A 13,600-nucleotide genomic window follows, 5' to 3' on the forward strand; every position below is an offset into this window, starting at 1 on the left:
GTCATTCCAATTTTAAAAAATGACAAATGAGTTGTCATTCTATTTTGTTAAATAATAATTATAGAAATTAAAGAATGACAAATTATAAAAGTTAATTGATGATGATTGATTGAAATAAAAAAAGTTAAAAAAATGGGTTCTACATGTCATATCATATTTGTTAAGAAAATTAGTAAAGTTTATTTAATAAAGATTGATAGAAATAAAAAAATTTTAAAAAAAATGTCTCTACATTCATGCATGACCGGCACGAGGTTGTGCTCGACGGCACATGGCCATGCCAGATCGGCACGGATCAGCACGGCTCGGCACGGGGGTGTGCCACTGGCACACCCCGTGCCAAGTGCCGTGTCTCTACTGGCACGGCCATCCATGTTCGGAAGTTTAAGCTACCATGCATATTTATATTTTGTTTTCTTATAAAAGATTAGTTGCATTCTAGCATAAGCCATATGTGAGCCGAGTATTTTAATGAGCCAAGTATTTTAATTACAAAAATTTCTTTCTCTTTAACCAAACTGCAGGATATATTACTCAGAGATCAAGCCAATAGTGGAGGCTTCTCAAGGTTTCATAGAGAAATCGTGCAACATCATATCTCTTACAAGCTCAGATATTCGTTGCGAGTGGGTTTGATCTCTATTAGTATGTTTATTATCTTGTTTGTATGTCCTTATTTCATCATTCAAGTTGATTGTATTTCTGCAGGCATATGCTTCCATTCTTTACCTTAGGAAGTTCTCAAACTTTGTGATTATATTAAGAGGAAAACCTGTTGAGCAGATAAACATTGCTGATGAGATGAAATTTAAGAAATTAGTGACCTACAAGCCTCAAGTTGGGGCTAACTCTGAAGTCGTAAGTTCATCTGTTCATGATTTATTCCGTGTGCTGTCTTCATTTGATAAATTACTTTCATTTTCAAGAGTATCATCTATTACTCAGAAAATTGATTATAGTTGGGTACAATGAGAAATCAGGTGTTTGTAAAGTTTAGTGACATGTTTTGAAGTGGACACAATTTCTATAATTTGTTTGTATTCTTCTTGTTGATAAGATCGCTAATGATTATCTGATTTGAGTTGATTAGGGCAAGATTTTAATAATGAAAAGCAAATGTCTATTGATAATTTTATTGGCTTTGATATATGACATTGCATGAAAGAGATCCAGAAATATCTAGACATGCTTGAGATGAAATTTACTTGGCAGGACTAATAGAAGGTAAGTCTTTTGTACTTCAAAGTGTTTTGGATGGGAGACAATTTAAATTTAATAAGTGAAGCAAGATGCTTCATGAGCCTTTCTGTGAATTCATGGTAGAATTAAGAAGGGTTATTTTGGTGTTAAGTATTTATGACTTGTAAATTCTACATTCTGTACTGTTCTTTTTGACGCTTATTGGCAATTAGGTGCCTTCTTTAATTACTTATGTTCTCTTCATTGCATGTTCTTTAAACCCATTTTCTTAATTTTTTGCTGACTATTGGGCATTCATATATCATTCAACTTCTTTGCATATGCAATGAAATGAAATGTGTTCCCTTTGGTTAATTCTCTTCTTACTTGACATTCACCTGAAATTTTTTTTCTCTATTTATTTATTCAGTTTGAATGGTACATTAACAAGTAAATATGTTGACGTAGGTCTCAGTCCGAACAACAATTGGCTTCGCAAAGGAGGCCCCTGTTTTGGGCATCTTTGGAATTAATGTCTATCATAAAAACCGTCTCATTATGGTGTGTCACACATCTTGAACCCTGTATCTAGTGAATTTCTTATTTCGTTCATAATTGTCATTAATTAGTAATTATGATTTATACACATTGTAGTTAAAAGTAATTCCAGATCTCTGCCTATTGAACTTGAACTGGTTAATTTATTTATTTTATTTTTATTTCTGGAGCATTTGTAATTAGTCATGTGACTTTATGATTTGTCACATTGAACTTGGAATAATTATTTCACAAAGCTGCAGATCCAATACCTCATCACTAATCTCACAGAAATGTAGCATATGGGCAGAGACCCCAAACAACATTGTATAAAGTTTCTCATGTACAAAACTGAGTCCCTTTTACTGTAATGGTCCGGGGGTTATATGGCCCAGAAAATTTCAAAATTATTTTGCTATTAGTTATGCAGTACGGTTAGAGGCTCTGTTGGAAAAGACTTTGATTCAGATGACACAGGGAAGAACTAATGAAAAGGAGCAAACACTAGTCAATCCTTTGAGAAAGACAAGAGAAAGAGAACTTTTCACAAGTCATTGAATTCCTCTTGAATCTTACTGTACACTTATAAGCATGAGAGGTGCACCGGATTGTATAAATGAAAATGGCTATGCCTAATTAATATTTATGGTTTTTGCTCCCTCTAAAGCCAAAATCATTAGGATCAAGGATTTAGTATCAGTTTTAGGATCGGGATCAGCTACTTGAAAAATGATGCATATTGGCGGTTTATTTAGGACAATTCGGATCAGAGGTTGACTAAATAGGCCATATCAGGATCGGCCGAAACTTCAATCTATGATTAGGATTTTAAGACAATTTCTAGTGATTGTGAAAATCTGTCGGTCCTTTCATGGAGCCTTTCCAAGATTATATTCTTTGTACTTTGTAGGACAATTTTGGCCTCACAGTAAATATTTACATCCCATGACTTGAAACTGCACTTAGGTGTACATGTGGCTAGCCTTAACCGCCATGCTAACTGACACTATTCATATTAGACAAGTGTTACGCTTGAGGACATCTGGCTTTCTTATAGAAAAGATTCTGAAATCATTAAGCTGTTACATGGAAAACTTAAAGCACAAATTAAAACTTGATAGTTATGACAACTGTTCAGCTAACTGACACTATTCATATTTGACAAGTGTTACGCTTGAGGACATATGGCTTTCTTATAGAAAAGATTCTGAAATCATTAAGCTGTTACATGGAAAACTTAAAGCACAAATTAAAACTTGATAGTTATGACAACTGTTCAGAAGTTGAAATATTTGAACAATTTGGTTATTCAAGAGAAATGTAAGTTGGTTGAAAAGGCAGATATTAGATATCTGGTGCTATTTTCTGAACCTTTGCTATGAATTTTCTTTTCTAACTTGCTTTTGTACAATTATCAATGTTCAAGAACTTGGAAATATTAAGTTTATATGGAGGTCTGCTGGATTATAACAATATGATGATAAATTTTTGGATTTTACTTTATTTGATTGAAAAGTACTTATTAGCTCAAGAAGCAAGATAAGTCTAATTATTATTTAGCAATGAAACACGGGCATAGATACAGACACAGACATGGACACGGACAAGGACATGACCACAAGACAAGGCATGACATGATATAGACACGATGGCATGACAAATTTCGAAAAAATTGAACACAGATACGATGGAATAAATAAATAAGTAGATTTCAAACATATAATTATTGATACTTCTAAAGCAAAAGTTTGCAATCTAATAGAGTAACACATATATCAAACTGTAAGAAGTATTTATGAGAATGTATTAATTTAGAGATAAGAAAAAATTGAAGGACAATCAAAACTCAAAAAGTGTACCAAATTATAAAAAGGCATCGAATTATCATTACATGCCGTAAAAGTGCAAAACATGTCTAAGTAATTGAGTTCTATAGAAATTTAAAAATCAACAATCATTATAAAATAAAGAGGCAACATAAGGTAGATCATTCATCTTCAGTTGATAGTGGATCCTTATTGTCTTAATCAATAAACATTAGTCTCCAAATCTGGTTCATTAATGGAGAGACCAACGAACTCTAATACTCTTGCACCATCAAAAGAATCATAAGAATCTCTCCTGATGTCTCAAATCTTGGTCACCTCTTTTAAATAATCTGAAGACCTCCTTGATAGAAGACAAAGATTAGTATGCAGATATTGAAACACCCAAACCTCCAAATACACGTGTAAACCGCGTGGGTAAATCCCCCCACGTGGTGCATCACATAACCTGTCAGTACAAGGATTTCACAAGGCACATAACAGCACAATTTCACCATAAATAAACTCAACTATAAGAATCCGGATATAAGTTCCACAGGCTACAACAAGCTTTCCAAATATACATTCAAAATACAATACTAAAGTCCAAAATACATCGTCAATCATAATGCCCTCGCAGGGGCTTAATACAACTAGAAGACATACAAAAAAAAAGCAGCTACTCCTCGCTACCCGCACCTGCATCCCTTAGCTTTGAAATAATGCTACCAAGAGGTGGTGAACTTGCAGCCCAGCGAGTATGATTCATAACATCTAAAATAATGACATCGCATGTGTATATGCATGATATGCCTATATTCGCTAGCAGTAACAATATACTTGTTGAGATGACTTAACATGAGTTACTAAATCAATACAATCGATAAAAAATATCAGTCACTATCCTAGAACATACTAGTTCTTAACGTATCAAGATAAGTCCACACAGATATGAATCTTGATATAATCTCTTATTCGTACACATCTCAATCATAGGTTTTACATGTATATATAGCAATAAAATAGCAATTTAGTCATCTCATGTCTACCAAAGCATTAATCATACTTATCATCGCTCACCGAGCTATTCACCCACACAGGTAAATACTCTCAAGAAACAATCATTCATCATCTCATAGATCGAGGGGGGATGTATACACATCTAGCGGTAATGCCACCTACACGTGTATGGCGACACTACAAGTGACCGGTTGTCTGTGGTCATCAGACTAAGGACCCCAGTCGTAAACCCATATCTCACTCTCTCTAAATCATCACCGCTCTCAGCGAGAGAATCGGGAGTCATCGGCTCATCAACAGACGCCCTAACACTGCGTCGTCGGGTACCGCTAGAGTTATATCCCCGCCTCACAATCATGTTATTCTATCATCATAATCTAGTCCTGACTATGTAGTATAACTACCTGAATGCCACATAGGCTCCCGACCTCAGGTGTAGGCCGCTAATGGTATAGTCATATAAAATACACTCTACCCTTAACCCTAGGCTGAGTGAGTAAGGGTACTGCATAGTCAGAATCCGACTACTAATGATAGGTGGAAGTGGTGCAGTGTCTATAAGTGTATAAAGCATGTCATAGTCATCATGATCGTTACATTCTATATTCACAACAATTATATATCTATGCAATGGTATACCATACAAGATACATGTAAAGCATTATCACACTAATGTTTATGCCACATTAACATTCTCATAATATTATGATGAGTAAGTTATCAATAACTGCATATGCAAAGACATAACATGGTGTACTAAATGCATGCATTAATACCGACATTTTCTATAGTGTCATGACAAGTATAATGACTGTAATTATATTATTCTAGATTTGTATAACTCTACTCGCCTGGGGGGTCTCCACGGTATGGTAAATCTCGTCAGCTAGCCGGCTTCTCCGGAATCCCAAAATCTTTCTCACGCGGTCTCAATCCTATTAATTCACGCAAGTAACGCCATACGTAAGATTAGCGAACTAATATAATTAATTATCTTGTTAGCGCATTTATGCTTGGCAAATACATGAGTCGGGGTCTCCTAGGGCGAGTCTTATGTTATCTTACAATTCACATGATACAAAATTGTCATTACGACGGATCAGGCTAATTAAATCAGGTGAAAAAGATAAACAGGGTTATAGGGTCCAAATGGCCCCAAATAGGCTAGGCTAAAGGAATTGGGTAGGCTCAAACCTAAAAAGCAAGAGGGCCTTGGTGGGCTGGGGGCCTAGCCACAGCCCACCAAGGTTGGAATAGTGGGCTACAGACTGCAGCCCACCCAACATTGGGTTAGTGGGCTGCAGCCTGCAGCCCACCCGGGTCCAAGGCCAAGTGGGCTGCACCCTGCAGCCCACCCAGACCGAGCTGGTGCCACCCAAAACTAGCTTAGTGGGCTGCAGTAGCCCACTAAAGGGGAATGGGTGGGGTTAAACCCCCCACCCTTCCACCCCATCTCCTCCCGAGGGAAGGAGGTCGAGGCGGTGAGAGGGATCCACGGGGTTGCGGGGCTGCGGGCGGCGCGGCACGAGGCCGGTGGCACAGCACAAGGCTGGCGGCGGCCACGAGACCGACGGGTAAGTCGAAAAGGGAAAAAGGAAAGAAAAAAGGGGAAGGAGGTGGACCCGACGGCGACAACCACGCTCCATGGCCGGCGGCCATGGGGAGTCCATCCTCCCCCTATCACCAAGGGCCCGAAGCCCAGAGATGGCCTCTCTCCCTCCACCGGGGCTTCTCGGATCGGCGGCTAGACGCGAGGTCGTTGGCCGCCGTGGGCTCCGACGACGGCGAGGGAGGGGGGTTACACTATCAAAATTAATGATAGGGGGGGGGGGAGGCTTATCGGGGGTTGGCCGGCAGGCTCGGCAGCTCTCGGTCCGGCTTCGGCGGCAACGACACTTCGTTGACTCCGGCCTCAGCAATCCGCGAGAGAGGGAGAGAGGTGAGGTGGAGGAGAAGATGAGAGGCGGGGTGGGATGGCTGCGGTGAGGGGAAGAAGGAGATAGAGGAGGTGGGGAATGTGGCGTGCACGGCAAGGGAAAGGGAAGAAGAAGGAGAAGAGAGGATGCGGGCAGGGTGGCAGGGCTGACGCACGTGCTCGGCGTGTGCATCAATCAGAGGGATTTTTTTTTCTTTTTTTTCTTTTGGGGTGTTACACATATACTAAATGTTTAGTTCTTTGTGGAGTTATCTTATTCATTTTCAATGCATGGATGAAATAATGGGTGCTCTAGTTCTTCTCACAACCTAAGAAAGAGCAAAATTGCCCAAGTAACCTAAGTGTTAAATTTTGAATAATATAACCAAAAACACCATAAGCAACGCACCATATATTTGGATCAAAATCTCTCTTATAGAATTATAATCAGCAAAACTTTCAGTTGATGTTGATAAACTAGTATACTCTTGGTATACCATTTTTCGTTATTCTGCATTTGGAAATAACTTTTTTAAACATTTGTTTCTCATATTAGAAATTTTCAAATCCTTATGTGGTGGTAAATGATTTGGATCCTCTTGAATCCATAATGACTTGCAATACCTATTAACATGATCATTAAATTAGTAAACAAATACATAGCAATGAAAGAAACAATAAAACATAGTAAAAAAGGACTAGAAATTAATTTAATCTTGGATTCAAAGAACATGCTAAACAATGTAGTGATGTATTGCATTTGTCCTATCTATCCATTGGGATCTTATGCATCACTGAATAAAAAAGCGATTCCTCTCATTTCTTCTTATTTTTATGCATAATATGACTGCTATCTTTTCAATCATTGTATCCTAATTTACATATATCACATATAAACATAGTTTATCTATGCCTTCAACTTGTAACATATTATATATATAATATGAAGGTAAGTATATGTTTAATCTTATCCCACCAAAGGTCATCGAGAATTTTATTTTTGACAAATTGTGCTTTGCCAATATCATCTTTTTTGTACGGACTCCATTTATCACTGATTATCATTGATTGAAGACCCTTCTTGATCTTTTTGAATTTTCAACATTATAATAACTGAAGCAAAGTGAGTCTTCGCAATAGCAAGCAATTTTAAGTTGATAAATTCATTAAAGATAGCCAACTTCACGGAATGTTCATAATGAAATTTTTTATGCCTATTATATTATCTACAATTATTGAAATCCAACTACACTCGACAAACGCAATCTCATTTGTCTTTGTATTTTTTTGCTATGCATATGTTCTTTAAAGCTAGATTAAGAGTATGAACGATATATGAGGTCAAAAAAATGTGATAAAATTTTGTTTTCAAGAAGCATCCCTGCTGCCTTGCAAATTGATGCATTATCCATAACCACTTGAACTATATTGGGAGGGTCAACCTATTCAATGATTTTAATGATCAAATTAGAGATAAAAAAATGTCTTTATAATCTCCTTTATAATTTACAACCCTTAAGAACATAGGACCACTCTCAATCACCGGTAAAAACTTTATAAGTGGTCTCCGTTGTTCATTGGTCCAATCATCACATACAATATTCACCCTTTCCCTCCATGTGCTTCTAATAAGTTTTAGCAACATTTCAATATTTACTCTTTCTTGTTGAACTAGTGTAGTTCTCAATATATTGTATCCAAAGGGCATGGATGGCCATGCCGACCGGCACGGGGCGTGCCGGTTGGCACTTGCCGTGCCGGCGGCATACCGTCACGTGGCACAAGGGGTGCCGCATGGCACCCCTCCTAATAGCTTTGCCATCGACCTCGTCGTCGAGCTCGTCGTCGCCGTCGCCGCTCGCGTCGGGTGCCCTAGCCCGAGGGAGGGGAAGAAAGAGATCGAGCCGGATTCGCAACTTAAAATTTAACCGATAAACTCTCTCTCTCTCTCGATCTTTTTCTTCCCCTCCCTCGGGCTAGGGCACCCGACGCAAGCTCGGGCGAGCGGTGACCGGGAGTGGCGATGGCCAAGGTGGTACCTTTTTCTCTCATTTTCTTATGGCACGTGCCGTGCCTGTGGCACTGCCATTGTTGCCAAGGGGTACTAATCCATAAATATTATTATATGTTGCAAATTGAAAAACTCTAATATATTAAGGGTTTCTTGTTACATGAAAAAGCAACTTGACTGAATAGAACATTTTTGTAATTAATTGGCTATGAGCATCATAGCTAAATGACTTTTTAATAGGTGTCATTCTTGTTGCTCTTTTTTTTGAAGTCCCTCCAACTCCAAATGAGCTACTAGAAGATGTTGCTTGTCCAAATTTTGACAAAAGAATTTGTTTAGGCATCAACTCAGCCATATCAACAACCATTTTTATTTTCATGATATGTTAAGTGCTCACGTTTGGACAACCCTAAATCCATGCTCACTAACTTTCAACAAATGATCTTTTACTATGTAATATGATTCTTTGTAGACTTATTGACAATAGTTGTACTTAAATTTATGATTGCCACAACCTCTCAATTTCTCCATCTTAGTAACATACTTCTAGATAGGAGAATTATCATCCACGGTTAGAAAATGTAGTATTTTGACTAGACTATATTTTCAGTATTAATTTTTTTTTCAACCACAATATCTATTTGTAACATTCGGCACCAACACGTGCCTCTCACGTGGGTAGAACCCACGTGATTACCACGTGACCTATTGGTCAATGTTTCAACACAACATACAAACAAAAAAGCCCACATTTCCACAAATAAAACAGACAAAAAGAACAAGCCATAAAATACATATCTATAGACAGATGAAAATTGCTCACGTAAAGGCTACAAGTCATCTAGCTTAATTTACAAGAATAAATAAATAAGAGTAATTAAAGATAATTCTTCCCTGCCACAAATTTCGGCTCATTTACCAATCTGAAAATATTTTCACTAGAAGGTGGTGAGCATAAAACCTAGCAAGTTTTTATTTCTACAGTCTAAAAGTAGTGCAATAAATGATACAATAATAAGTAAAAATATGAATATGTGCATCATGATCAAATCAATGCATCAGTCTGGACTATCAAGTCCTAAAACTCAAGCTCACACTGAGCTTGAGTCATAGACCATGTCAACACCATATCATATAATATGCATCATCTTAGACTACCAAGTCTGTAATATAGCTCTTGTAGAGCTATGCCCGTAGGTCATATCAATACTCATGCTTGACCACACATATACCTGTAAAGGAGAGTAGACCCTAGTGGTGGAATCGTTAGCCTATCACCCAACGAATGACATGACCGATTATCCGCCATCGCAGACTAAGGACCTCAGTCGTAAGCCCATCACAAGGGTTAGTATCGCATATCAATGCTACCATCCGAGCCCTCGGCTCCACATCATTGCATTACCATGCGGAAATCATGTGCCGTTGTTCACGGACACCTTCACCCTATGTCATTGGGTACCGCTAGGTTTATATCATCCTACCCTTCTCTCTCTATCTTAAATATCTGAAAGGGTATAACTCATCAATTGACAGTAAATCGTCCATTGCCCAACAAAACAGCTACCTAATTGTTTATGATCAACAGACTAAGACCTCATGCATGGGCTCTAAAATATATAAGTATAAGAATATCCTCTGCCCATAACCCTAGTTGGGGAGGTGTTGGGTACTGTCAATACACATGTTTACAGCACAATAAACAAATAAAATACATTATTATCATGATTTACGTGCTAATACACATGTTTAGCCTCAAGGGAACTAGGCCTAAAGGCCACATGGGCTGGGCTGCAGCCCACCCACCAACAAACTTGGCTGGGCTATCAGCAGTCCAAACCCACAACAAACTTGGACTCGGCTGCTTACAGTCCAAACCCAACACAACTTGGGTTGGCTGTCTATGGCCCAAACCCAACACAACCTAGGTTCGGCTGCCAGCGGCCCAACCCACCTTGCCTGCCACCCAACCACCACAACAGCCCAACCAAGCTCGAGGGCTAGGCGGCCCAACTCAACAACACCCTCCTTCCTCTCACTCAACTGAAGACCAACAAAGAGGAAGGAGGTGGTTGCCGATGTGCACCACCGTTGGCAGCCGAGGTCGGTGCACTGGCCGACACCCACAACGTGTATGACACTTGAGGTGCGACTTGGCTGGAGGCCGAGCAAGGAGCCCTTAACAGGCTGCGGCTCCATGACACCGGGGAAGGGGGGTGGGGTGGGGTGGGGTGGTGGTGCTGGTCACCGATGACACCCTCAACCAACCGCACCAAACACACCCACCTAGCCCACACGAGGTGGCGCACGGTTGGCTGAGGCAGTCGACGGCGAACAAGCCCCACACTAAGGTCGGCGGCCACGGGGATGAGTTGCCCGACAATCCTGACCACGTCGGCACCAAAGGACGATGCTGGAAGCTTTGTCTCACGAAGAGGGAGACTTTTGACCAATCAAGGAAAGGAGATGGTGCCAGCAGAGGCCGGATCCACTGACGACAGTGGCGGGAAGAGGCCACTTGGTGTGGCCTCTCCCAAAGACGAGAAGAGCCCATGAAGGGCCGAAATCACGAAAGCTTCATGAGGTGAAGCTTCCAGGAATGCGCGGCGGCGACCTGTGGTCCCTGGGCGGCCAACTGGCCGGTGAGACCGAAATCAAGAAAAGGGGGGAAAATGAGATTTGATTGTGTAGCAGTTTTCACTTAACCAACACTTGTCATATGTTTGAACAATGTCGTGTAAGAGAGAGAGAGAGAGAGAGAGAGAGAGAGAGAGAGAGATCTTGTCGTGCTCAGCCGCTCGTTGCCTTTGACTTGCTCAGCCGATTGTTTTGCTCATCGTCGCTGCATTGCCTTCTTTTGCTCGGGGGTTTTAGGTGAGGTGAGGGTTTTAGGTTTGAGGAGTGAGGGTTTTAGGGTTGAGAGGTGTGAGGTGAGAGTTTTAGGTTTTTTGATGGAGTATTGATGCAAATCTAGTATGAATGCAATGTTTTGGAGAACAATCAACCCAAACAAGTAACTAAAGTAAAATTTAGTAATCAATAACTGATAATAAATTAATTGATTAAAATGATTACTACTAGATGGAAGGAGAGAAAACCACTCAGATAAGGTAGTAACTTCTTCAACTTTCAAATATGATGTAAGAAAAGACTTTAGAGTTTAGGTTTACCAATAAATGGAATAGTAGTGCTTTTATTTTGAAACCAAGTCTTCCTCTTCACATCCAGGCACCCAAAGATTCTCTTTCACTACTAGAATCTTCTAGATAGCAACAATAACTAATGAAAAGTAGAGATTGAAGAAGGAAAGAGGTTTAGAGAGGAAGTAGAAGATATTAGAGAATAATTTTAAGATAGAGTAGGGGAAAGGGAGAGAAAAGGAGAAAGAAGGAAGGGAGAGAAAGGGAGAGAAGAAGACTGTAGGAGAAAAAAAATGAGAGATTCAAATAAATCTTATTCAATCGTCCCTTGTTTCTTATGCAATAATCCTTAAATAGGTTAACAACTTTGATTCTAGCTGATTCTAATAGGAACTTATTTCTTAATAGAACTCTAATTGATCATTTGACCTAATTGACTAACCCAATTTAGGTAATAAATTAATGTGGACATTCGCCACATATACCATAACTATCAATTGAGATATAAAATGTTGATAGACTATTTCTTCTCTTTTTGGGCTAGTGATTTGAAAAAATATCAGATATTAAAGAAACAAACTCCTAGAATGTATGCAGTTGGTGAGAGAGAGTGGATGTGAAACAAAAGGAGGACAGTGGGTGTGGATTTTCAAAAAGAAGATATATTTTTGTCCAAGTATTTTCTTGTAACACAAGAATCAAATTGATAAATCTAGTGAAGAGAGCAGTGTTAGTGGCTTAGCACATGCCAGTATGGAGGTGAGGTAAGAGAAGTGAGAGATATGTTAGTTTTGGCATGATACTGAGGGTCTTCATCTGGCGGCAGACTTTGATAGGTCAGGTCAAACTTGATACTGTAGGAGCCTCCCGGAAACTCTAATTTGGCTTTTGAAACCCCTACAACATGTTGGCTAACCGGCTGCGATGATGTTTTAGAAAGTGATCTTTGGTTACATATGATTTTGAGTCTGTCAGGTCAATTACCTGATACTGGTACTATACATGCATTCTGCAATCTGCATGACTACTGGAATGATACCACATAGTTTAACTGCTTTTCATTCAGGTAGACAACAATTAAGGAATCCTATCTTACACATTATTATTTCATCTTTTGTTCTGCGTATCTGCTGGCTTGAGAGATGTACAAACTCATTTAGAGATATCCATGGCTATGTTACATCATCATGAGACAAACAAATTTCTGAGAATGAGGATAATCAAATGTGAGTAAGTTGCTCAAAGCCCTAAATTTGTCAAGTAACTCGACAAGTCAAACTGAAAGATTATATTTCTGTGTTATATGCACAACAATTTCTTGGCAAATAAGATGAATTTTTGTTTGAGTACACTGCCTCAAGTTTTTTGTTCGGCTGAAATTTTGGATCATCGTATAAATGAAGTACAACACTCTGTATTTGAGGGGCAATGAAACTTTTATAGGAATTGGTAAGTCAGGGGGGTGCATGATAGATAACATGTTTTTAGTGCATCTAAAGAGAATAACATACGCGAGGAGAAATATAATACAAAATCCAGGCTGTAAATGGTTGTTACAATTGAGGATTAATTGTTCTGCTACACTGAGCAAAATATCTTGTGTTGATACTTGATAGTTGATACCTTGCTGGCAAAAAGATATTGGTTATGCTGTACTTACCCCCATGACAATGCTTTTGTTGCGTGTTGTATGTTGTTTGCCATGAGGCCATCCTTTCATTGCTATCTTACCTTGGGCTTCTGTAGTTGTTCCAACTCGTTGCTGCTAACTGTCTCCAAATGGGTGTTAAGAGGAAGAAGGGGAAACCCCTCCAGGTTTCTTCTTCACAGATTCTTTATATGGGCTTAAATACTGTGTTGTTTGTCTGGTTGGGCTTGGAAAAAACTCAACAGTCACAAAATAAGCCCACATAACTGTAAGAGTATGTCTCTAGTCAGGTCTGTATGGTCGAATTTGACATGTAAGCTAGCAGTTGTCTTCCCTTTCCTTTAC

General features: G+C 39.2%; 1 protein-coding gene across 3 annotated transcripts in view; it reads left to right on the top strand.

Moving 5' to 3' along the window:
- Positions 1-13,600, top strand: part of LOC140799258 (protein MICRORCHIDIA 2-like) — a 54,417-nt gene that overhangs the window by 19,629 nt on the left and 21,188 nt on the right. For all 3 annotated transcript variants that reach the window (XM_073153483.1, XM_073153482.1, XM_073153484.1), the window contains exons 10-12: positions 525-626; positions 709-858; positions 1,648-1,740. In XM_073153483.1, the coding sequence (XP_073009584.1) occupies positions 525-626; positions 709-858; positions 1,648-1,740 (345 nt within the window). The remainder of the gene's footprint in view (positions 1-524; positions 627-708; positions 859-1,647; positions 1,741-13,600) is intronic.

Source organism: Typha latifolia, chromosome 12, assembly GCF_019914945.1.
Source record: "Typha latifolia isolate L0001 chromosome 12, TyphaL0001v2, whole genome shotgun sequence".
Classification (NCBI taxonomy): Eukaryota; Viridiplantae; Streptophyta; class Magnoliopsida; order Poales; family Typhaceae; genus Typha; species Typha latifolia.